The sequence below is a fragment of the Sus scrofa genome, chromosome 18 (assembly GCF_054392235.1).
Source record: "Sus scrofa isolate SSC_HxYL_T2T_F1_AM1 chromosome 18, Sscrofa_HxYL_maternal_Yorkshire_Landrace_v2.0, whole genome shotgun sequence".
Lineage (NCBI taxonomy): Eukaryota > Metazoa > Chordata > Mammalia > Artiodactyla > Suidae > Sus > Sus scrofa.
Genome location: NC_139400.1, coordinates 31,775,147 through 31,802,016, shown reverse-complemented (window position 1 = coordinate 31,802,016; position 26,870 = coordinate 31,775,147). Strand labels below are relative to the sequence as shown.

The window sequence follows — 26,870 nt, the reverse complement described above, 5'->3', positions numbered from 1 at the left end:
TTTAAACTGTCATTTTAATTGCAACTTCAGAGGGAGCAAATATAAACACAGTTGTTCTACCATCTGAATCTTTCTTAAAACTTGATGAAAATCATAAGCATGAACAAGATCAGAGGTTGGCAAACTATGGCTTGTGGGCCAGCTGCCTGCTATAAAAACAAGTTTTACAGTAACACGTTCATTTCCATATTGCCTACGGCTGTTTTCATGTGACAAGGTAGAATGGAGTACCTGTGACAGAGACTACCTGTCCTGCAAAGCCTAAAACACATACTATCCAGTGCTGTAAGGAAAAATCCAACTCTTAAACTGCATTAATAGTGGGCTTACAAAAAGGATACTGGAAATAAAAGACTAATAACAGCATGCTACTCTGAAGCAGGAAAAGAAGCTGAAGTACTCTACAGTATCTTTTTTTAAAAAAATTTTTTATCAAGTTGATTTACGATGGTCATTTTTGATGCACAGCAAAATAACCCAGTTATATACATACATTCTTTTTTTTTTTACATTATCCTCCATCATGTTCTATCACAAGTGATCAGATATAGTATCTTTAATACTTACTCTTACTTAATTTTTCAAAGTAATGGTACTAGTAGAAACAGCCCAGAATCAAACACAGTAATATTTACCTGACTAATTTAAGAAATTTCAAGATTTAGTATAGGAGATAAAAGATCATGATATTCAAAGCAACTCTCAAATTATCTGTAATAAGAAAAACTGCCTAAGAGACAAAAACACCCAAAGAGACTAGCAATCCCACTCCTAAAAGATACCTAAAATATACCTAAAAGAAAAGAAAACATATGTTCACACAAAAACATACATATGAATGTACACAGCAGCATTATTTGTAATAGCAAAAAAAACCAGAAACAACCCAAAAGTCCATCAAATGATGAATGGATAAATACAATGTGGTCAATACATGCAGTGGGATACCAGTCAGCAACAAAAAGAAATGAAGTACTGATAGAAACCACAACATGGGTGAACCTTGAAAACATTCTGGTAAGTGAAAGAAACATTAATACGAATAGTTCAGAATAAGCTATAGACAGAAAGTAGATTAGTGGCTGCCTAGGGCTGGGAGGAAAGGGGGAGTTTGAGAGGTAAGAGGTGTGGAGTTTCTTCTAGAGGATGTGAAAATGTTGACTGTGGTGGTAGATGCACAATCCCATAAATAGAGTAAAAGCTACTGAACTGTACACTTTAACTGGGTAAATTGTGTGTGAACTATATCTCAGGAAAGCTGTTTTTCTTTAAAGGGCCCATCTGTATCAGGTTAAACAGCTGCTTTAAAGCACTAAATGTATGTATTACAGTTTAAGGGCAATGTAAATTTATAGGTATTATTTTTCTTCCCTGTTTATATTTTTTCAGCTTTTACATACCATTAAAACTATTCTCACCTATTCTTAATCACAACCAAACTCTTCAAAAGGGTTATGAGCAGTTACCAAATAGATTGTCAGCTTAAGAATACTTCCCCACTAAGCTAGTGGACATTTATTTTGTGGATACCAAGACTCATAAAATTAGGCTTCAAGTATAAGTCGAGCTTCATATTGATAAGCAACAGCCAGGAATGCCCATGAAGAAGTGGCATTCCTCAACAGTGTGAGACACTGCGAGCTGGTAAGTAGCAAAATACGTGATTTCAACAGGAGAAACACAGCCTGTGCCATTTCTGACCCAAGTTTCCACATATATAAAAGAAACAACAAAGAAAGGCATCATAGAATTTAGTAAATTAAGAGCTTGTGATATTATTCAGAGAGCCATGACCCTGAAGAATACAGGCAATACAAATTTCACAGAACTAAAGAGTTAGTCTCTGTGGTTCACAAACAACTTCAGTGTACTATATTATAATGCCTCTAAACTCTTTTATTCTTAATCTTATATTAAATATATCACTAGCTGGAGATGGGAGTGCAATAAGTCTCTCAATGGAAAGAGAGAAACTCTCTTTCATGACTTTAGAGCCTTATGTGGTTTAAAAGTGGCAACAGGTTAAATCGTTCAAAGATCAAACTTATTTTGGAAATAGGACAATTAATAACATATTCAGCAGAACTTCACTATCTCCTGATTGGATTAAATATAAAGCTTAGCATTTACATGTATTTAGAGTTTCAAAAAATTTCACAATACATTCATAAACATACACTATGCTACACAGTATCTTATTAGTTAGGCAAATCCAACCAGCCGCTAACCTCTACTGATCCTACTTCCATCTTGTTTTACAATCACATCTTTTTCTTCCTTCTCAGTGTCACAGCCCAGGTTCACGTCCTTTCCCTTTCATAATCAGGTTACTGTAATCATTTAATAGTGTCCATTTATCTCCATCTTTTCCTCTCTACAATACCAGCATATTACTACCATGCTGCTTTTTTCCAGTCTTGTCACTCTTCTCCTAAAACATCTCCAGGTATTTTCTACTGCACATAGAATAAAGTCCAAAGTATTTAGCCAGGAATGAGACAATACAATTTGCCACTAATACATCTCTCCAAATATATTCTCCACCATTATTCTTCAAGCACTTTACACTTCACACAAACTAACTCAGATATTCCTTGTGTCAATCCTGCAGTGCCCTGATACATGGCTTTTTTCACATACTATGTTGCTCGAATGTCTTCAGATCAAATCCACAGTCTGTCACCTTTGTGACCTTAAACTTCTTAAACTCTCTCAGGTTTTTCATCTGTAAAATGGGAATAATAAGAATCTAATACAAAAAAGCTTTTTGAGGATCAAATGAGATATAACACATAAAAAAATATTCTTACAACTTAGGCATAATTGTATGTAATCTTCAAGGTACTGCCCATTCAGGAAGGCCCTTCTCTAAAATGCCTTCTCCGATCCCCAGAAATGTGGGTTTCTCCCCATTTTAAACCTTCACTAACAGCACACATCACTTTCTACCTTGCACAGTTTTATTTTTAGTATAACTTGAATATAGAGAGTATAAATACACACAAATATGCACCTCTCTCCCTTAATAGCTCATAGATGATATTACTCAAGTCAGTATTACCTATTATTTGAATATTCAGGTAAAAAAATTGTACTGATACAAAGTTCAGACAGTAGATTTATTTTGATCCAGAATTTATCACAAATTGAAGATAGGTTTGTAAAGATTAATGTGATTCTACCAGAAGAATGTTCTGATTATCACATTTGTGTCCCTAAGAAAGATGAGACGGATGAGCCCCAAAACACAGATGCTCTTATCAGAATCTTAGGAAGAAATAAGGCAATAAAAGATAAATCTATAACTTCAAGTATAACACTACATTGAGTCTTTCTTAAAACTTTTCCATAATTATCCAAATAACCACAAAAACACATAAAGGCATGTGAATAAAATGTTATTCACACATTAATTACCAAAGGTCTGGTATATAATAAGGACTGTATTAGATGCTACAGAAGGGAGAGAAACTAGAGTGAAACTGATAATGTGATCAGTGCAATGACAGGCACTTTGGGATCATACAGGGGTGCATCTAACCTACAGGCTGTTGGGATGGGGGCATGGGTGAGTAAAGTATATTTTGAGCAGGATTTTTCAACCTTAGCAGCACTGACATACTGAGCTAGATAAAACACTGTTGGGGGAAGGGGACTGTCCTGTGCAATGTACAGTATTAAGGGGCATATCTGATACCTACATACTAGAATATAGTTGTACCACCTGGCTGTGACAATTAAAATTTCTCCAGACATTGCCATGTATCACTGGGGTTGGGGGGGGGGAGAGCAAAATCACCTCTATGGTTGAGAATCATAGCTTTAGAAAAATACCTAAATTCTGAAGGATGACAGTTTAGCCTGGTAAAGAAGAAATAACATTCTAGGAAAAGAGAACACCGAGAAGACCCAATCAAGAAACCAAAAGTAGACAAGGTATTTGTGGAGCCCTTAAGTACCTCACTAGGGCTACTGAAAAGGGAAAAAGGCAAGAGGTTTTTAAAAAAAGAAGAGGAGTTCCCGTCGTGGCGCAGTGGTTAACGAATCCGACTAGGAACCATGAGGTTGCGGGTTCGGTCCCTGCCCTTGCTTAGTGGGTTAACGATCAGGTGTTGCCGTGAGCTATGGTGTAGGTTGCAGACGCGGCTCGGATCCCGCGTTGCTGTGGCTCTGGCGTAGGCCAGTGGCTACAGCTCCGATTGGACCCCTAGCCTGGAACCTCCATATGCCACAGGAGCAGCCCAAGAAATAGCAAAAAGACAAAAAAAAAAAAAAAAAAAAAAAAAAAAAGGAACGAGTTTTCTATGTTAGGTATCATGCCATCTGCATACAGTGACAATTTCATCTCTTCTCTTCCTATTTGGATGCCTTTTATTTCTTTGTTTGTCTAATTGTAGTAGCTAGTACTTCCAAAACTATGTTGAGTAGCAGTGATGAGAGTGGGCATCCCTGTCTTGTTCCAGATTTGAGTGAGAAGGCTTTCAATTTTTCTCCATTGAGTATTATATTTGCTCTGGGTCTGTCATAAACTGCTTTGATTATGTTAAGGAATGTTCCATCTACACCCACTTTGGTGAGTTGTTATCATAAATGATGTTGGACTTTGTCAAATGCTTTTTCTGCATCTATTGAGATGATCATATGGTTTTTGAACCATACACAGAAAATCCTAAGGACTCAAATCAAAATCTGCTTGAACTGATTAACAAACTCAGCAAAGTGGCAGGACATAAGATTAACATTTAGAATTCAGTTGCATTTCTGTATATCAGCAATGAAACATTAGAAAAGGAATACAAAAATACAATACCTTTTAAAATTGCACTTCACAAAATCAAATACCTTGGAATACACCTGACCAAGGAGGTAAAGGACCTATATGCCGAGAACTATAAAACTTTGATCAAAGAAATAAAGAAGTTGTAAAGAAATGGAAAGATAGTCCATGCCCCTGGATTGGAAAAATCAATATTGTGAAAATGGCCATCCTACCCAAAGCAATCTACAGATTCAATGCAATCCCTATCAAATTACCCATGACATTTCTCACAGAGCTAGAACAAACAATCCAAACATTTATATGGACCCACCAAAGACCCAGAATTGCCAAAGTAATCCTGAGAAATAAAAAACAAGCAGGAGGCATAACTCTTCCAGACTTCAGGCAATACTACAAAGCCACAGTCATCAAGACAGTGTGGTACTGGTACCAAAACAGACATATAGACCAATGGAACAGAATAGAGAACCCAGAAATAAACCCTGACACCTATGGTCAATTAATCTTTGACAAGGGAGGCAAGAACATAAAATGGGAAAAAGAAAGTCTATTCAGCAAGCATTGCTGGGAAACCTGGACAGCTGCATGCAAAGCAAGGAAACTAGAACACACCCTCACGCCATGCACAAAAACAAACTCGAAATGGCTTAAAGGCTTAAATATAAGACAAGACACCATCAAACTCCTGGAAGAGAACATAGACAAAACATCCTCTGACATCAACCTCATGAGTATTTTCTCAGGTTAGTCTCTGAAACCAACAGAAATAAGAGCAAAAATAAACCAATGGGACCTAATCAAACTGACAAGCTTTTTGCACAGCAAAGGAAACCAAAAAGACAACTTACAGAATGGGAGAAAATAGTTTCAAATGATGCAATGGACAAGGGCTTAATCTCTAGGATGTACAAGCAACTTACACAACTCAACAGCAAAAAAGCCAACAATACAATGGAAAAACGGGCAAAAGACCTGAATAGACATTTCTCCAAGGAAGATACAGAGATGGCCAACAAGCACATGAAAAAATGCGCAACATCCCTGATTATTAGAGAAATGCAAATCAAAACTACCATGAGATACCACCTCACGCCAGTCAGAATGGCCATAGTTAGTAAGTCCACAAATAACAAGTGTTGGAGGGGCTGTGGAGAAAAGGGAACCCTCCTGCACTGTTGGTGGGCATGTAAGCTGGTACAACCACTCTGGAGAACAGTTTGGAGGTACCTTAGAAATCTATCCATAGAACTGCCAAATGACCCAGCAATCCCACTCTTGGGCATATATCCAGACAAAACTCTACTTAAAAAAGACACATGCACCCGCATGTTCATTGCAGCACTATTCACAATAGCCAAGACATGGAAACAACCCAAATGTCCATCGACAGATGATTGGATTCGGAAGATGTGGTATATATACACAATGGAATACTACTCAGCCATAAAAAAGAATGACATAATGCCATTTGCAGCAACATGGATGGAACTAGAGACTCTCATTCTGAGTGAAATAAGTCAGAAAGAGAAAGACAAATACCGTATGATATCACTTATAACTAGAATCTAAAATACAGCACAAATGAACCTTTCCACAGAAAAGAAAATCATGGCTTGGAAAATAGACTTGTGGCTGCCCGATGGGAGAGGGAGGGAGTGGGAGAGATCAGGAGCTTGGAGTTAACAGATGCAAACTATTGCTCCTGGATTGGATTTACAACGAGATCCTGCTGTGTAGCCTTGAGAACTATGTCTAGATACTTACATCGCAACACAACAATGGGAGGAAAAATTATGTACACATGTATGTGTAACTTGGTCCCCAAGCTGTACAGGGGAAGATAAACAATGGGTCCTACTGTATAGCACAGGGAATTATATCCAATCTTCTGGGATAGACCACATTCTAAAAAAAGAATGTGTGTTTGTATACATGTATGTGTGTGTGTGTGTGTGTGTGTGTGTGTGTGTGTATGACCTATATGTGACTAACTTTGTACAGAAATTAAAAATAAATTAAAAAATTTTTCAAAAAGAGGAGTTAGAAATTGGAGGAGTTCCAAATTTTGTGACCTTTAAGAAAGGTAGACACAGGTACTTTCTGAGTATGTTCTCTGTCTCCCTCCCTCCAAACAGAATTGTGTGGGGTGGACCCTAATGACATGGCCCTGCATAAAGCAAGTGATAGAGTTGGTATAATATTCCATTAATTTTGAAGAGGTTCTGCTTCCTGGCTTTGAAATACAAAATTTAAAAAGGATGCCTTTTTGGTAGGTTTTTTTCTTTTTTCCCTACCAGTGAGTTAGTAATATACTTAAATACATTTCTATTACATTCTCTATTTTCACAAACTGAAAAGCTGTCTGTTGTTAATTAGCAAGTCTGTATTCCCATGATTTAGTTTGAAACAAAGTTGAAGGAAGTTTAAACATCTCCTTAGCCTGGGGGTGGGTAGTGGGGGTAGGCTGCTCTCTGCGAAGTAACATGAATCTTACTGCCATCAAATTCTCTTAAAGGTCATATATGCCCAAAAGCTAAGTCATTCTGTGCCAAAAAATTTGCCCCCAAACTTAATATATCTTCATTTTATTTAAGTCTACTAAACTTCAGCTTCATCTAAAGGAAAATTTAAAAGCTGTGTAAGTGCCTCAAATATTCTTTATATTTTCAAAAGAAAACTGGAAGTTCCAGAAAAAAAGACTATGATTAATGTGTAAATAATATAAGAAGAATAATTAAAACTACTAATAGTAAAACTTAGAGTGAGAGGTCAACTACTTCAACTTCTAACATATTCTTTTATAAGCTAAAACTCATTATACTTCTTCATTAAAATCCAAACACTAGGACAAGCGACCAATTGTCGTAGTGAATTTACTGTTATGCTAAAAATTTCCTATTTATCCTATCAAGTATTAATAAGTTATTAATAACACATATCGTGTTTAACATTTACCTTACAAAATGTGACAGGAATAAATACATACACACACACACCCTTTAAGCACTCTGGTAGTTCCTTTAGTCAGAGCACACAACTGTGCTTCATGTTAGTTAGCTGATTACCTGTAGGTCTCCCTCACTTGTAAACTCCTGAGTCATTTTATCTAAAGATAACAATCTATGAGTCTATAGACAATAACTGAGTACTGTCCAAGGCTACACAAGGCTGGCAAAGACAGTTTTTAATTGAATAAAGAATGTACCACAAGTTTTAAGAAAGAATGAGAAAATAGTACTGATATTTTGATTCATTAAAATAATTCAGTTATAAATTCATGAAACATAGGGTAACAGCCTAAATAAGCAGGCTAATAACTTTGTAGGGGAAAGGTCAGGAGAGACAGAGTCCTAGAATATGGACAAAAACCAGATGCAAGCCTCAAGCTTCATCAAAGAAGTCATTCCTGAATATAAGAAAGCAAGTCATACAAAGGTCTAGTGACAGGGGAAGAAAGATCCTTCTCCAACTTCATTCTCCGAGTGGAAACCTACTTCCTAATGGCATGGGAAGTACGGTCGGAATATAGCGCTGAACAAAGGTTTAGCTCTTTTCAAATCCTCAAAGAGGTAAGTGATGACCAGCTGGGCTCTGGATGCCCTCCATTCCTGAAAGTAAGATGGCCAAGCCCACTTAAGAATCTTAGGAGTTCCCGTCGTGGCGCAGTGGTTAATGAATCCGACTAGGAACCATGAGGTTGCGGGTTCGATCCCTGCCCTTGCTCAGTGGGTTGATGATCCAGCGTTGCCATTAGCTGTGGTGTAGGTTGCAGACGCGGCTTGGATCCCGCGTTGCTGTGGCTCTGGCATAGGCCGGCGGCTACAGCTCTGATTGGACCCCTAGCCTGGGAACCTCCATATGCCGTGGGAGCGGCCCAAGAAATAGCAAAAAGACAAAAAAAAAAAAAAAAAAAAAAAAGAAGAATCTCAGCTCACTCCACTAGACATAAGTTTTTAGTTCTTAGGAAATGAAAAACTCCATGCCTGCCCAAACCAAGCTGCCCAAACCTGTATCTTATATAAAGTTTAAGGCCATCATTCAACTTTAAAAAGCAAATAAATAAAAATAAATGTCATACATTAAACCAAAATGTATATTGCACTTCTGATCTTAACTGAATATTCAAATAAATTTGCAATCTGTGGCTCAAAGGGAGAACCTTTAATATTGTATATTTAAGTCTTTACTTATGCATATGTATTTTTCTAGGATAGGCTCTATAGCTGTCATCACATTTTCATAAAGGTACAGAACTGCAAAAAGGTTAAAACTTCTAAATATGCGCTATTGATTTTAAAAAATAACTAAATATTACATTTAATTTTATGTAATTAGATGCTTTAATCTTTTTTGATGAATCAGAAGGACTCCTGGTTCTTACGGAGTACCAATGAGTCATTAATTACTCAGTAATTAATAAACTCTCTTCCAACCATTTTAATGTGGAATATGTGGGAGTTAATACACTTAAGAACTAAAAAGACAGTAACTACATAATCATTAATAGGCAAGCAATATTACTCATGCAAAGCAAAAATATTCAAAGATTATGCTACATGACATGACTGCACAAGTGCCAAGTGAAAATAGTTTTACACAGTTTAGTAGTCCAGAGTTAACTGGTCTGTTTTAAGCAACGGAAAAAGAAAAAAAAAAAAAAATCCTAGGGCCCAACATCCTTGCACTCTATCCTAAGAACTAAAAGAAAGTAAAATAGATAGGGGCTCTCAGAAGTCCAGTATTTTGGATATAATTTTAATAATTTGATTACCATGCTCAGAAAGTAGCTAAAACACTGAATAGCAAGAGAAAAAGTCTGTTTCTAAAAACACTGTAACATCCCAAACTGCTCAGTTTAATCAAGTTGCTTTTCTAAAAGAGAAAATTTTGATGGGAGGGGATGTATGGAAATAATTCAGCAGCATAAGTATTTTTGAGGAAAGCTAGGGAGCCACTGGTAATGTGCCACATTATGCGGCACAAAAAGGCTGAGTTCTCTAGGGCCTCAAAATTTGGGGAAAGGAGAAAAAAAAAGAGAGGTGAACAGTAAAATCTAATGATATGACTATTTTGACCATTGACTATTATCTCCCTTCCTCTGGACTCAAATATTTGGAGAGTAAGCATAAACAGGATTTTCTCTATTCTTCCCATTTGCACAAAGTTGGCATTATGATATTAACCAAGCAAGCATGACCATATACCATTAAGTATGGATAGAAATAGTTTATGACCTGCCTCCATTTACTTTATTTAGCAAGGACAGACAAGTAAAAACAGAGTAAAAGTGTCGCAAGTTTAAAAAAGTAAGCTATAAGCTATTTCTTCGAACATGAGACAAAACTAAAATTAAACTCCTTTATATGTGTTATCTAAGAATATGTGCTCAACGTTATCTCTGCAAGGCAAAACAACTGCATACCTAGCTCTATCTAGCCAGCTCTTCAAAGCAAAAGCAAATGTGAAGATTTCAGAGATAACTGCTATAAAATCTCAGAAGCCCAAGACAAAGGCAATAAACTTTGCCTTCCTATATGAAAGAGCCTATATTATGTACCCCCGATGAGTCATTATCAAAATCAATTTCGATGATACAATGACCTTTCAATACATATTTCCATAATCACTGAGAAATCCTCAGTTTTCATGATGAATCTTTTAACAAAGAATAAGGATGTATCTATAGTCCTTTTAACAATAGAACTGATAGTCTTCTGCAAGAATAAAACCTATAACTCCTCCAAGACTGAATATAAAGCTTGGGAAATAAAATACTTGCTACAGAAATAAGACAGCAGCAGCTACAGTTCATGTGTAATCATTACTACTGAGGATGAGAAGTCTTCAAGAAAAGTTTGAGTCAAGAAGGATGCTACATTGCATCAAATTGCCTGTACTGCACTGAATTTAACACTAATAAAATTAATTTTAATGAAAATTTCTAGCTAGTGATATGTTAACAGAATAAACTTTTCTGAAGCACTTAAGTTTGAGTTGCATAAAAGTAATTTTCCTGCACTTAACTATTACTATGGACATCAAGATGTTAATACTTAGGTTGTGGCCCTGTATTTGTGAAATAATGTTACTTTATGTAACACAAAAAAGGGTCTAGCTGTGGACTGTTTCTGTACATTTCCTCTGGCACTTCTCAGCAGTAATACTAATGAGGTTGATCCTTTCCTGAACACAAAAACCACTGCTATTTGTCTGACTCTCCTGCAGCATGTTGAAGGATGAATTCTTTTTTTTTTTTTTTTTTTTTTTTTTGTCTTTGCCTTTCCTAGGGCCACTCCCTCGGCATATGGAGTTCCCAGGCTAGGGGTCTAACCGGAGCTGTAGCCGCCGACCTACACCAGGGCCACAGCAACTCAGGATCCCAGCCGCGTCTGCAACCTACACCACAGCTCACGGCAACGCCAGATCCTTAACCCACTGAGCAAGGGCAGGGATCGAACCCGCAACCTCATGGTTCCTAGTCGGATTCGTTAACCACTGCGCCACGACGGGAACTTGAGTTGAAGGATGAATTCTATCAACAGAAATAAAAATGTAAGTGTAACTAAAATCATAATACAGATAGTTTTAAAATGTGCCATTTTGTTGGTAGTAAAGACATCTCCCTATATCTTAAGACATATTTTAGAATTTCAATGAATATGATAAGATAAAATTGATGACATTCATTTTAATTTGGTATCTCAGAAGAAATAGAGAAACATTATCTTTGTAATAAAACTTGGCTTATTACTACTCATGAATTTTTTTATGAAGGGATTGGATCTAACTAAACATATCTGATAGATATAAGATGCGTATGACTACATAATATTACAGTTCTCCAATGCTTTCATTATATATACATGATTTAATAACACTGTCAGAAGAAAATGATTATGTTAATAACAACTTAAAATTGTCATCAATATAAAAACAGCTATCATTTTATAATACTATAATTTCATGTTATTTGTCAGAATATATTTGCTGATTTCAATGACAAGAATTTGCAACATATCAGAGTGCAAAAAAGTTTTAAAATTATATCTTTTATCAAGATAGATGGACATTATTACCAGTAACATAGCTTATTCTGAAATGTGGCGGGCCAATTAGAGCCAGCCAGATAACACTTGCAAATTGAAGAGGAGCAGAGTGATTACACCTTTATAGCAAATTCCCAGGATGGCCCATGTAAAATTCATTTTCACTGGGAAAAAAAAAAAAAAATCCCATGATATGAAGAAACTTCTCAAGTTAAAGTATGCAAATGTATGTTGAATGGTATGATGGGGCATGGAAAGCAGACTTTGGAAAGAGTAAAATGGAATGAAGATATTCAAGAAGTCTGTATTTAAACAAAAATTTCTCTGTTTCTTTAATGTGTTTTTCTCCCCTTCCTGCTAAAACAACATAAATCAGGGTTTTCAATAAAATACCTCTTTGTAGTCTGCAGACTTAGTCACTACCTATTTCAAACTTCTCATTTCTAGATTTAACAGTTTTCACACGGTCGTTTTCACATAAAATAAAATCCTGACTTTAAACATTAACAAAATATTCTGGATTCAGAGTCCAGAGTGCTAACCATTACACCATGGAACCCCATAAACATTAACAAAATATTCTAAGCACATGAAAATAAGATTTCTCCCCCAACCGCCCCACCAAAAGTATAACTTAAGCTCACTCCACAGTAAAATTTACATAACTTAATAAATAAAATCTTTCAAAATTATCAACTCAATGAGAACATTTTTGTGTTCCCAGCATGAGCCACAGCAACTGGCACACAGTAAGTAGATAAAAGACAGTGTTTCATCAACAAGACCACTGTTTCACATTTTTAAAACCTTACCATGGACAGTGAAGCATACAGTGATATGTAAAATGATGATGTCTTTTACAAATGATATTTCCAATTAGATTAAATAGAGTAATAAATGTTAAATTTAGTTGAACTGAATTAAACCAAGGTGAAAGTGTGTTGTCTGTTAACGACACTATCTCTCAGAAAACTGCAAGTTATGTTTTTTGATTCGTCCTTTTACATGTTAATCTGTATAAAAACTTACATGATTATATAGAATAATTAATTTTTAATTAATCTTTAAAAACAACTCAACTCCTATGTCTTTTGACTGGGGTGTTTAATCCTTTTATACTTAACGTAAATTACTGATAGTGAAAACCTTACTATTGGCATTTTTCTTAATTGTTTTTTATCCACCTCATAGCTTGTTTACTCTCTTACTGTCTTCCTCTATGTTTCACTGATTTTCTTCTTTTGCTGTGACGCACTATGATTCTCTTCTCTTTTGCATACCTTCCATAGGTATTTTTGTTTTAGTCATCACAAAGTTACTTAAAACAATTGTTACAGTTATAACAATCTATCTTGAGTTGATACAAAACAATCACATACAAAAACGCTACACTTTTATTTCCTCCTCTACATTTTGTTATTAATTTCACAATTTATATCTTTTTATACTATGTACCCAGTAACATACATTTACAGGTAGTTATTTTTTTATACTTTTGTCTTTTAACTTCAATACCAGAATCAAAATGATTTACATAACATCATTATGGTATAGTATTCTGTACTTGCCTATTTTCCTTTTCTAGACTATTTTATACTTTCATATGCTGTCATGTCGCTTTTGGCATTTTTTTCTTTATTTTTTCCTTAGAAACTAAAGTCCAGATTTATTTTACAAATATACTGGCCAAAAAATATGCATCAGTATTGTTCGGCAATTAAATAAGTCAGAAATGAACTTCTGAGACTTGGAGTACTAAAGGAGCTATACTCCTGAAACCAACTAAGCAGTTCCAGTCCACTAAAATCTTGACCAGTTTTAACACCTGACCAGTTTTAACACCTACCAGTTCCTCTGCTTAGATATGGAGGCTTGAAGAACTTCACGACACCATAGACATTGACAATCATGCCACCCTTAAGCTGATTCAGGGGCGTGTATATATAATGCGTTGCTGGAACCTAAAAGAAGACAGTGAATATATCAATATTAAATATTTAGATTTCAGAATCACGTTATGACCAAATTTTTTAATTAGCAAATCTATCTGCCTTTTTTCAAGTGTTTAAAAAGAGGCTGTTGCCTGAAAAATACAGAAAATACAGAGCTTATAAAGGTTACTATATAATCCATGTAGATTTTCGTATAAATAACTTTGATCATAAATGGTGTAATTTATACACAACTCTAAAAAATGCAATGTAAAAGATTTTCATTCTGGTTTTTAACCTTACCTAATATTTCAAAACTTGTCACATGTATTTCTTTTTTTTCCCTTACACTGTTATGAAGATTTTAACTGAGGCCTAAATAAAGCCAGGTTTTAATTATAAATAACCTCATCAAATCTTAATATAAAAAAAATGAAAAGAAAAATAATTGGTCAGTATATGGGACAGAAGAAAGAAAATAGATGCTCAGCTGAGAAACTAACCAGACCCAATAAATTATCTTAATAAATATCTCCCTAATGTGGAGGTGAATGGAAAGTTCAGCATAGCACAACGACCCTAACCATTATGGTTTTCCCTACTTGGAATTCACAACCAGCAAATCAACCTCTTGATTATTATTTGGCTCTCAGTGTAAATAAGTCAGCATACGAGTGTTTGGCAGTTAAGTTGTATTATAATAATTCAGAATACCTGAGCTTCCTGAAAAACTATTTTTGCCAAGTTCAGAGGCTCTTTCATTTACTTCTGCCTTATTTACTGGTTCATGGATATATCAAATATTTGAAGCTGACCTATCTATAACAAGTTTGAAAAATACTAAAATCCGAGCAAATTCATAATTACGGCTTATAAATTTTTAAAAAAGTACATCAATCTTTTTATTGGTTATAATTTCCCTAAATAACAAATTTAAATTATACTGGTATAGTATTATTCAAAATTTTAAATCTGTGTCCTGTAGTCACATCAATTAGAAATAAAGTCCCTGGATTCCATTAGAAGCTAAAGGTTTAAGAACATAGGCAGAACATAAACTTTATATTAAACTTTACCAATGTATTACCTTCTCCCCAATTTCATTCAGGTATAAGCAGCTCACCTTTTAAAATGGGAACCTTCCCACTGTTATAAAGTAACAAAATTATTATAACATATTGAAAAAATGATAAAAAAAGAGAAGAGCAAAATGTATCACAAGTATAAACTGCTTTACTTAAAATTACATTTGTCAAATCATAATTCAGCAGATAATGATCTGTTTAAATACAAGCTGGTGTAAAACAAAAGAAATAAATTTTATTGAGATTTAAAAGCAGTAAAACTTGATGCAAATTTTTTCCATTTTAATTTTCTCATACATGTTAACATGTGCAAAATAATAAGCATATATTCCAGACAAGATTAACCAGATATTAATTATTAGACAAATATATTAACTCAAATGTAATATTATCACATAATGAAAAAGTAGCAATTATGTTTTCCCATTGTACCGATACTATTTCACAATCAGTCTATAAAGTCGAATACATATGTGTGTGGGGGGGTGGGGATGGGGAGGGTTTTTAAATTAAAATGAGTATCACCTTACCAAAGACATTGATTCTGTAGAAAAATCTCTTACAGATTTAACATAAACCTGAAAAAAAAGGGAGAGGGTTTATTTGTAAACAATGTCAAATGTGATTATACACCTTTGATTGTAGTAAAACTATCCATTTAACTTTATAAGATTCAAGTTCGCCAGGATGGCATATAGTTATGGCTTATAAATTGAGTGACATGTGCAAAGTTGTCTAAGCTAAGCTTCAGTTTAATTCATTAATCTTAGTACCACAGTACCACACCTGTTCCATATAATACCCCGTACAGACAAAACAACAACAAAAACAGGCAGATGTTGCCCTGTAGGCATGCAGTTTAACCCAACTCTTCTCCACCTGACAGCCTTAACCAAATAGGGAGTCTCCAAATCTGTGTGTGTTGGAGTGGGCAGGGGAGGCAGCGGGGTAAAGGGAATGAAGAGCGAGGGAGAGAATGAACAACCTCATAGAGAACGAAGTAGGAGAAAATCAGTTTTACCTAAAAGGGGACACCTGACGAATTTAAGGTAAAGTCAAGTAGACCATCAAAAGAAGCTGAAGGTATAATAGCAAAGAATAAGATCAGGTTTAGAGTGTCCGAGAGGTTTTAAAAATTTCATTAACAAATAACTATCTTTAAGGGATAGTTCTCTTCTACATGGAGTCATTCTAAACATAAGGCCAGAAAAGGATTTCTATTTTATTGATTGATTGCTTTTTAGGGCCGCACCTGCGGCATCTCGAGGTTCCAAATCGGAGCTGTAGTTGCCGGCCTCCTTCACAGCCACAGCAAGCCGGGATCCCTGCTGCCATCTGTGACCTACACCTCAGCTTGTGGCAACACCAGATCCTTAACACACACAGGAATCGAAACCCGCAAACTCATGGATACCAGTCGGGTTCATTTCCACTGAGCCACAAGTGGAAATCCAAAAAAGGATTTCTGTTGTTTTTTTTTTTGGTCTTTTTGTGTTTTTTTTTTTTTAGGGCTGAACCCACAGCATATGGAGGTTCCCAGGCTAGGGGCCAAATTGGAGCTGTAGCTGCCGGCCTGAGCCACAGCCATAGCAATGCCAGATCTGAGTTGCATCTGTGACGTACATCACAGCTCGGGGCAATGCCGGATTCTTAACACACTGAGCGAGGCCGGGGATCAAACCTGGTGTTCATGGATACTAGTTGGGTTCATTAACCACTGAGCCATGATGGGAATTCCAAGGATTTCTATTTTTTAAATTTAAATATTCAATTACAATTCACACCAAATAGTTTACCTGCAGATTTACAGAAATACTACTTCTATTCCATCGTTTTAACTTATTAAAAGCACAATATGACTAAAAAATTACACACTTACATAAACAGTTGATTGGAAGTCCTCAGATGCTTTCAAAAATAAGCTATGTTTACCATCTTTGCTTGTAGATGCTGCTGACAAAACAACAAATCCAGCCACTGCAATGGTGTCCTACACAGGAAAAAATAATTTTAAAATCATAAAATACTTTATATTCTGAATGCCATATAGATACTTGTTTTTATTACTATTTAAAAACAGGAATCATTTCTAAAAAATGAAAAAAACTGGTTAGCCTAAACTTATTTAATGCTTTTCTGTATATAAGATTGAAATTACTACCTTCTATAAAGGGTATCAGCAATGTAATTACAATTAAGTACAATGTCCCACTTTGTGGACCAGGAAAATACTATCTAAGTCACTTAGAAACTTTTATTGATTTAGTGGGACTTCAAAAATCAAGGGTTATCTCAACTTACGTAAATAAGTTTGCATGAATAAACACAATGAGGAGATAGTGATGACCCAACAGTATTACAAATGGAAATTAAAACAATCTCAGAGAGACTACGTTAAGAAAGACATACCGTTAGTGGAAAACTCCATAAATTACAAAGTTAACATATGTACCTAAAGATCTGAGGTACGAAACATAAATAAGAAATTTCCATTTATATACTAAAAGTAACAGATATTTTTTCTACTTAGGTTTATAATTGTAACAAGAAGCCAATCTCCATTTATTCCTGCTTCTCTCATTATTTAAATCTCCCTTTCTCCCTTTTCTTATTTTCCAGATACTGTAACATCCACATTCAGTCAGTTTTGTCTTGCTGCATAAAACACACACAGACACACACACACACGACAAGAAATATATATATAAATTTCTTATCTTACTTGTCCTTTTAACACAAAAACCTTAAAATACACAAATTCCTGGGCTTTAGGTAGTTTCCTTCAATAACCTTAATCTCTATCAAACAAAAGTCGTTTGCATTCTGATTTTGTTTTTCTTTTCATGGCAGCACCTGCAACATATGGAAGTTCCAGCCCAGGGGTCTAATTGAAGCTGCAGCAACACCAAATCTGAGCCATACCTGAGACCTATGCCATAGCTTGTGGCAATGCCAGATACTTAATCAATTGAGTGAGGCCAGGGATCAAACCCACATTCCACGAGCTATGTCATGTTCTTAACCTGTTGAGCTACAGTGGAAACTCCTGCATTACTGATTTTTGTTGTGCACATGCAAGGGTGTGGTGTCAGTCCTCAGAGTTCTCTATTTAGAGCCATTAACCAGGCTGTGAACACCTTGAAGACAAGAGTTATGTCTTATTTTGCTTTGCATTTACAGGGCTTAGCACAAAATAGGCCCTCCATAAACTATCAGTGCATCAAAGGATCCTAAATTGCCTTTCTAAAAATCTCTGGCACTATTCAGATATTTTAGCTCTGCACATTTCTGCATTTTATTTTCTTCTGCAAATGCAATTGTGCCTGTGCTGTTAATGCTAAATAGCCACAATTCTTTATAGTTGAAGTGGGAGAAAATTTTCATGCTCACTGAAGATTTTCCATGGTTTGATCATGTTTTAGGCAGTTTTAAAGGGGAATAAAATAAACAGTAAGATTCATTCTGGAGTAAATTACGTTCACAAACTGAAAAATATGCAGTTTTTTCAATTTATTATAGACCAGCAGATTCTGATTTAATCAAAAACTGAACATTTTAGTTAAAGTTTTAAAGTTGTTTAATCAAACTAGCACACAAGATAAACAGAAGTGGGGATGTTATTGGTTTGTCAGTCCTAAATTTTCTTCAAACTACAAAAAAATAACCTATCTCATGTAATTTTCTATGTTTAAGTGTCTTAAACATAAATATTACATGAAAAGATATAAACTAAACACAAGCACTAAGGGTAGAGATGCACGTTTTTCTATTTTTTATATTATCTAAATTTTTAAAGAATAACAAACATTTCTTTTATGATGGAGAAAACATTTTAAATAAAGAGAATAAATCATTAAAAGCAGGAAGGACATAAGTATTCATAAAATTTTTTTCAAAAGTCTCCTCTACATTAGCAACACAACTCAGTGAAAAGTTACAACTTTTCCTTGAGGATACACTCAACCACATGCAAATAACAAAAAATATTGTTTAATATTTCAATAAATATTCACTTGAAATACAGATCTAAACAAAACTTTAATATTGACTCTTAGGATTCACATCCCAAGAACTTATTAATCATAATGGCTTTCAAATTAATTCAAATACATAGAGGATAAGAAAGATAAATATATAACAGGCTGTATTTTAGTTTATATAAATATTCATTAAAAATGAGATTTAATAGGTATTGTTCTAAGTTTCTGAGAAGAGCGTACTGAAGCCATTCAAACAAGGATGGGAATTACACACGTCAGTGGAGATTACTGCTTTCTGTTATATCAGGGAAAGTGCCTATTTTGATCTGCTGAGAACAGTTTTTGGAAACCAGCCTGAGAAGCATAACCAAAAATAATAAGGAACATAACCAAAAATAATAAGCATAACCAAAAATATTTGCATGAATATTACTGAAGTGAAAACACATTTGGTATAACTGAAATCTCTGAACTAACTCAGGATACTCAGATATCAGCAAATTTCCCTTTTGTGTCAAAGGGCCTTAGAAAGAGTGGGCGCTACTCATTAAACCATTTTCTTTTTAGTTCAGCCAACAGGAATTGTTCTGCCCAAACCAGTTTCAGAGAAAATGAATGAAATCAGTATAGGTCTTTTTAACGCAAGTTTTCTTTAAAAATAAACGATTAAAAGGGGAAAAAAATCAGATAACTTGCTTGCATATAAACAAATACAGTTTTTGCATGCTAATAGCTCCTAACGAGGAACAAAATCAGTGGTGAAATAGGAAGCAAATCAATAGGTAACAAAAATGCAAACCACAAAACTAGTGTATTAATTTGCTAAATTTTAATGGATAATTAAAATTCTCAAGTCATTACACTTAATGAGCAGGAAGAAGGAAAGAAAACATGAAACAACTGACAATCCCAAAAGAAAAACGTATTTGACTTTAACAGGCATTAAGTAATTTTTACTATACTGACCTTGCAAATATGGCTGGGTTATCATATTTTAAGACACTGCTAAAGTGTAAAAAGGGCACAGGGAAGAGCCAGGGACCTGATGTCACTGACAGTGCAGTGATTGACAGAAAATGTTTCTCTAATATTATAAAACATGTACTTCATGGGTATTAGAATCTATTGGATCATGTAACACCAAGGATACAAATGGAATAAAACATGTAATGTTAGCATAAAAACCAAAACTTTTAAATGGTCTACAAATCATTTTACGATCTGATGCCTACTCAGCTCACCAGCCACATTTTGTGTGACTCACTCTGGAATTCTGCTTTTCCATACTTCTTTATAAGCATTCCAGGATCCTCACTCATGGCCTCTGCATATGCTATTCTTTCTTACTGATCTACTCTCCCAGAACCCCTGTGCTCATTCTTCCTGCTATTTTTCTCATTCTGCTACTCAGTCTTCTAACTACATATCATATTTGGATAAAATAATTCATTAACATTGGGATTAATTAATCCCACTCTTCTCCACTGAACACTAACTACTCCATGATGGAAAGGTCCATAACTGTCTCATTCAGTTAAAAATGTCTCTGACATTGAGCACAGAAGACAAAAAACATTCAATAAGTGTTTGGACAACTCAATGAACACTTAAATATTTGAATATACCCAAACACACACACATAAAAACATACTTTCATTAAATCTTAACATAAATTGTACAACTACTATAAAACTTATTTCACCGAACTTAGCATTTTAGAATTGTGAAGGACCTTAGAGATCACATGATCAAACACCTTCATTTTTCAGATAAGAAAATAAGGGTCAGAGAGGATAAATGAACAGTCTTAAGGTCACATACAGCTAACTGATTCTAAACCAAGACAAGAATCTAGATCTCTGGACTTCCAGGACAACTACCTCCTCTTTCGGAACTAAATCTTAAAGAGACGGGAAAAATGGTATTAACAAATGTCTATAATTTTGACAGTTTTGTGATAACATTTTAAACTTTCAAAATTTTTTGGAAAAGTCTTTCCTACTTTAGATCTACATATTAATGTTAAAACTTTAAGTGAAAGCTAAAACTGTAAAAAAAAAAAAAAGGTCCACATGGAGGGAGTTTCAATTAAAGCATTTGCATTCCCACAAAATGTTATCATTAATCCAGTAAAGCAAAGCTGTTTTAGGATTGCTGTATTCAAATACAGAGCTAATCTTAAGGGAACAAGTGACCAGAAAGATGTAAGAATTAAACTAAACTGTGGCCTCCGTCTTCTCACCATTATATTTTAAAAGGAGAAACCTTGACTTAACCTTTATCAACATCCTCTGTTATCTGACAAGTACTAATTAGTCATACAGTTCTATTTTAATGAATATTACGTAAAATATATTTCCATAGCAGAAAACACCTTCCGTGTCAGTTAGAAAAATACTAGTATCTAATATACCATACATGTTTTATAGATACATGCACATGCTTTGCTGATTTGTTGTTTTATAAAACTTTTACATTGTTTCTCACAAGAATTTAATAAATATAAGAATCTTAAGGAAGGGTAAAGATAAAAATATATTTAAAATACAGACATACAGATCCCTAATATTCAATACCATGTATCTATTTTTAAAACAATTCTCTAGTCCAAGATATGTTGTGAAATAAAGCAATTTACAAAATATGGACACTATGCTGTCACTGATAGAAAATATACATACATATTTATATGTATATATGCATATATAGATATACATACATACTTAAGTGTGTGTGTATATATATGTGTATATATATACATATAAAAGCTGGAAGGAGACAAAAAAAAAGCACAACAGTGATTTTATCTAACAATGGGACTAGGTGATAGGAGTGGGATCAGAGGGAGGGGGGTGGCTTTTGCTTTTCTGGTTATACCCTTCCATGCTGCTTGAATATTTTAAAACCATGACTACACAAGAATAGCAAAAAATCTTCTAGGCCAAGTATTTCCAAGACCTAATTCAAGTCCACAATATCTCCTAGAGTCAGGAAAACAATACAGTTGTGGAGACAGTTTCTCCATTTACAACAAGTCCTTTAGCAAACTTTGGCCTTAAAATGCCAATCTTTGTAAGTTACTAGTGACCATCATGAAAGGGTTACTAAAGGCTCGAATAATAAATGTATACGGAAGCACTTTGCAATCTACAAAGTTCCATAAAAGGTTAGTAATGTAATATATAAAAGACTAGTACTATATTTTTATAAAAGATTGCAAAAAACTGATTGAACATTAGAAGCTGTCTTTAATAAACATTTGAACCAGAAACAAATGTTTGCTGCATATTTCTTAGACAAAATCTAACAGCCTCTTAAGTGTAGCCTTTGCTACTGAACTATGTAAAATAAAGGATGAAAAAAGAAACAGAAAAGTTCTTTAATTTCCTTAAATCACTAGAATTTAGAATTTACGATCTCTTTATATCACTTTACTTCAAAACATCCAAATATGCTAGCCAGAAAAGCTCTTTAATTATGAACCAATCCAAAACTAAATACACACATGCATACACACATACAAATATATACCCAGTCACAGACACCCCAGAAGGAAGTGTAAGATAAACAGAGATCCATGCACTCTGGTAAATTAATAAATAAATCGATAATAAATACAATACACACAAACCTCTCATACCACCCCTACCTAGAAATTTCCACAAAAGATATGCTTTTGTATTGTTTTTAAACAATGTTTCAAACAATTCTTTAAGATTAAAATACTACATTCATATCAGCTTTTGAAGTTCCTGAATATAACATTTTTCTAAAAAGATTTTTATAAGCTATCAACTTCTAATATCAAATCATTATTATTTCTGTATAATGTGGACACAGGGCTAATCGCTTTTGGAGTTCAATACTAACTCAACTATATACAGTGATAGAATCACGAAATTCATCCCTTAAAAAGCAGTTCCTGATGATCCTGGGTTCATGGACCTCTTGGGGAATGAGATGAATTACAGATGGCCTCCTCGGAGGGAAAAAGTAAATACATACATACATTTATGTACACTTTTAGTTGATTTAAGAACCCTTTTTTTTGCCATCTATGGACTGCTGGGGATTCACCCTAGGTCTTCATCTATATATATAAACTATAGGCCTTTTCATAAAAATGAAGCAGGCTTTTAGTTTTACAACAAGATACCAGAGCCTGTTCCTCATCGTGCATTAAAATCAACTTTTCTCCACAGGAATTTGAAGCAGAGAGTTTAATGTCTTAAAGTATCCGGTGAAAACAAAAGAAAGGCAACTTTAATGATCTTAGCAAGCTGAAAGGAAGTAGGCTATAATTTGCTGGCTCAGGTGCTTGAAATCTCTGAATATGTTAAAAGTTCTTCACAGGGAAGAAAGAGTATCACCTGAAATAAGAACATGAAACTACATTTCATGCATATTTCATATATTCTTTAACCCATGAAAACAAAATATTTCTAATTCAATGCATTATAGCAAACTTGCCTATGCATACCTAGCAGCCTAGAGAAGTTAATACACTTATTTTTGTTTTTGTTTTTTTAAAGGATGGGCAGGAGTTCCCGTCGTGGCGCAGTGGTTAACGAATCCGACTAAGAACCATGAGGTTGCGGGTTCAATCCCTGGCCTTACTCAGTGGGTTAAGGATCCCGCGTTGCTGTGAGCTGTGGTGTAGGTTGCAGGCGTGGCTCGGATCCCGCGTTGCTGTGGCTCTGGTGTAGGCCGGTGACTACAGCTCAGATTAGACCCCTAGCCTGAGAACCTCCATATGCCGTGGAAGCGGCCCAAGAAATGGCAAAAAGACAAAAAAAAAAAAAAAAAAAAAAAAAAAAGGATAGGCAGTCAGAGAAAATGGCTGTTATAACTTAGTATCTACATGCAACTTATTAAACTGATTTTTTTCATTTTCCCCATCTCAAGTATTATAATAGTTTTCTAGTTCAAAGGAAAAATATGTAACTTATCTTTCTAAATAAGTGAATCTTTGCCTATTAAACACTTACTTAGTATTGTCACTTTCATTTTATCTCTTCCTCCCTTATCCTCTCATCATTTCTGAAGAGTATCTTCCTTAAAAAATGGTATAATTTGGGGTCTTCTTAAATACTGAATTCTTAATAATTTAGAACTGTCATCATAAATACTAATTATTTTAACAAAGTTGAAATAAAGTCATGCCTTCAAGGGAAAGAATAATAAGGAATAAGTAAAAATAGGTCTTTACCAGAGCCACCCACAAAAGTGCCTCATCAAAATAGCTATATAGAGCTACTGAATCCTACCCTACCTAAATGGCCTCAAGTGCGCGCGCGCGCGCACACACACACACACACACACACACACACACACACGCAGGCACGCACAGGCTCTATATACTTTATTTCCTAGTCCCCTTTCCTGATAAGATTGTCAGATAATAATATTTTAGCATACTTGCCTCTAGAACTCCATGGTGCTATACCAACCATATCAAAACTATATCTCAATAAAAATTTTTAAAATTGCATTCAAAATTACTCTAGTTATCATTTTGAGAGAAACAGTCTATTGAACTATCCTAGGAGTTTTAGGACATGAATTGCATGGCAACTACCTTGCTTTCTCAAATTCTAAAGTGAGATCTTTAAGACATAGCACTGATTTAAGAACAGCTTTTCACAGAGAAAAAGATCACCACACTTATTCTTCTTTTCCTTGTTCAAATTATAAATTAGGAAAAGATTAACTCATTTACCACTTCTTTACAGAAACTTCAGCAAAAAAGACAAAACTTGAATTTGGCAATGTATCCCCCAAATTCTTAACACAAGAAAAAAAAAAAAGTAGATGCTCTGACAGTTTCCTTGGAAGAGACTGTTAGTCTAGACTCCATAGACAGGTTTTACAAGAATTAGCACCATTTCTCAAGTTCTCCAAATTATTTATAAATATCACTATTTCTGAAACTCTATAGTGTATGACAGAACCATTCAGAATTCTCAGCTAATCCAACACCCTCATTTTATATTTGGTTAAATCCAGATCTGCATAAATTCATTGGTTACTCAAAATCTAATAATTAACTGGTGGAAAAGCAGGGACCAGAAGCCAAATTCCTGGGCTCAGGTGCAGTTCTTCCTCCACCCTGCTCTTCCTCACTAAGGATACATCTAGTTACAATGACATAATAAAAGGAACAAGAGCAATAATAATGTCATATACTGAGTTCATAGTAAATGCCAGTAGTAAATTTTATTTCTAATCCTGACGACAATCCAGAAAGGCAGGTAAGATTTTTTAAAAATTTCATTTATTTTAATTAATCTTTTATTTACTTATTTATTTTTGTCTTTTTGGCTTTTTTTAGGGCTGCACCCCACGGCATATGGAGGTTCCCAGGCTAAGGGTCAGATTGGAGATGTAGCCTCCAGCCTACACCACAGCCACAGCTATGCAGGATCTGAGCCAGGTCTGCGACCTATACCACAGCTCATGGCAACGCTGGATCCTTAACCCAATGAGCGAGGCCAGGGATTGAACCTGCAACCTCAGGGTACCTAGTTGGATTCATTAACCACTGAGCCATGACGGGAACTCCAGTTAACCTTTTAAATTTAAGATTTAAAAATATTTTTTTATCTTGACAGGTTAAAAAAAAAAAAAAAAGATTGAATGGAGTTAAGGGATTTTGCTCCAGGTCATACTTGCTGGGATTCGGACATTTCTGTGTCTGGAATGTGCCCTCGTACTTCAGAGCCTTTGTACTTGTTAATTCCTGGTATAGAACACCTTACTCCAAAAACTTGAAGGATTACTTCATTTCTTTCAAGTCTCTGCTCATTTGCACTTTATCAGTCTTTCCTTCACCACCAGATAAATACATTTTTCCTCCCTTCCCTTTGTCACATCTCTCTCTCTTCCACTGCTTTATTTTCTCCATAGTATTGTTTGCCACCTGAAAGAGTATGTATTTATTCATTTGCTTACTGTCTGTTTTTCTCCACTAGAAAGTAAGCTGTATTATGACAAGAACTTTGTTTTTTGTGGATCACTAGTGCATAGGCACAAGGCCTGGCTCATAATAGGTGTTCAATAAATTCTTGAATACATGCAGAAATGACTGATGAATATATGCGACTTCTCTTAAATTCTTTAAAAAACAGAGATGTACTCAGAAGTAATATATAAAATGCAAAAGACTAGTAGGGTAAAGAACAGGGGTTCCTACAAAGACAACAGATGGACAACTTCAGAGCACCAGATGGGCCAGAGTATTTACCCACCAGAAGGCCAACTCCACCATCGGAGGAGAGGTCCCCACTTCCCCAGGGGGCGTGCAGGGAAGGAAGAGGGGGAGTACAGTACTTCACCTCAGGGCTACCTGGGCTGGAATGGCAAGGCAGTCTTGGAAAGCTCCAAACAACAGCTATATACCATTTTCTACAGAATTATTTAACTTTTATTGCCATATACCTGCGCATAATGGCTGACAATCAGTCTAGACAACTCCTCATTCCTAGCACTGTTATAATCATGCAGGTAATTCACCTAAATGCACAAATGCCACACCACTCATCAATTACTAGATATTATACTAACCACTAGAATCCTTTCAGCTGATAAAGAGAAAGAAACTTAAAGGTATTACAAGATGTTGTTCAAGCCTTGTATAGAGAAGAACTAAAAATATTCTGACATGAGAAAACCAGGTCCCAAGTAGTACTGTAAACTTTCACACAATCCACGTATTTATGTGCTCATTTGACTACATCAGCAACAAAAAGGGATTTTCTGATTAAAGTAGACTTTGGCAGGCAACTATTTCACAAAAAAACCCCAAAAAAAACAAAAAAAACCCCCAAAAAAACCTTGCATTTTTTGCTAAATCTGCCACAATATTTCCCTCAATAATTTAGAATATAGAATTTAAATGCTTTTTCAAAAAAAAGAAAAAAACATCAAGGGTGTTCCCACTGTGGTTTAATGGCTTATGAACCTGACTAATAACCATGAGGATGCAGGTTCGATCCCTGGCCTCACTCACTGGGTTGGGGATCTGGCATTGCTGTGAGCTTCGGTGTAGG

General features: G+C 35.0%; 1 protein-coding gene across 10 annotated transcripts in view; it reads right to left on the bottom strand.

The window, feature by feature from the left end:
• The window catches only part of POT1 (protection of telomeres 1), a 94,659-nt gene that overhangs the window by 53,192 nt on the left and 14,597 nt on the right, over positions 1–26,870 (bottom strand). For all 10 annotated transcript variants that reach the window (XR_014833092.1, XM_013985634.3, XM_085004735.1 and 7 more), the window contains 3 exon segments: positions 16,722–16,832; positions 15,373–15,420; positions 13,673–13,787 (listed from right to left, as the gene is read on the bottom strand). Coding sequence is in view for 9 of the 10 variants with exons in the window: in XM_013985634.3 (XP_013841088.2) it covers positions 13,673–13,787; positions 15,373–15,420; positions 16,722–16,832 (274 nt within the window). In the remaining variant the exon portion in view is untranslated.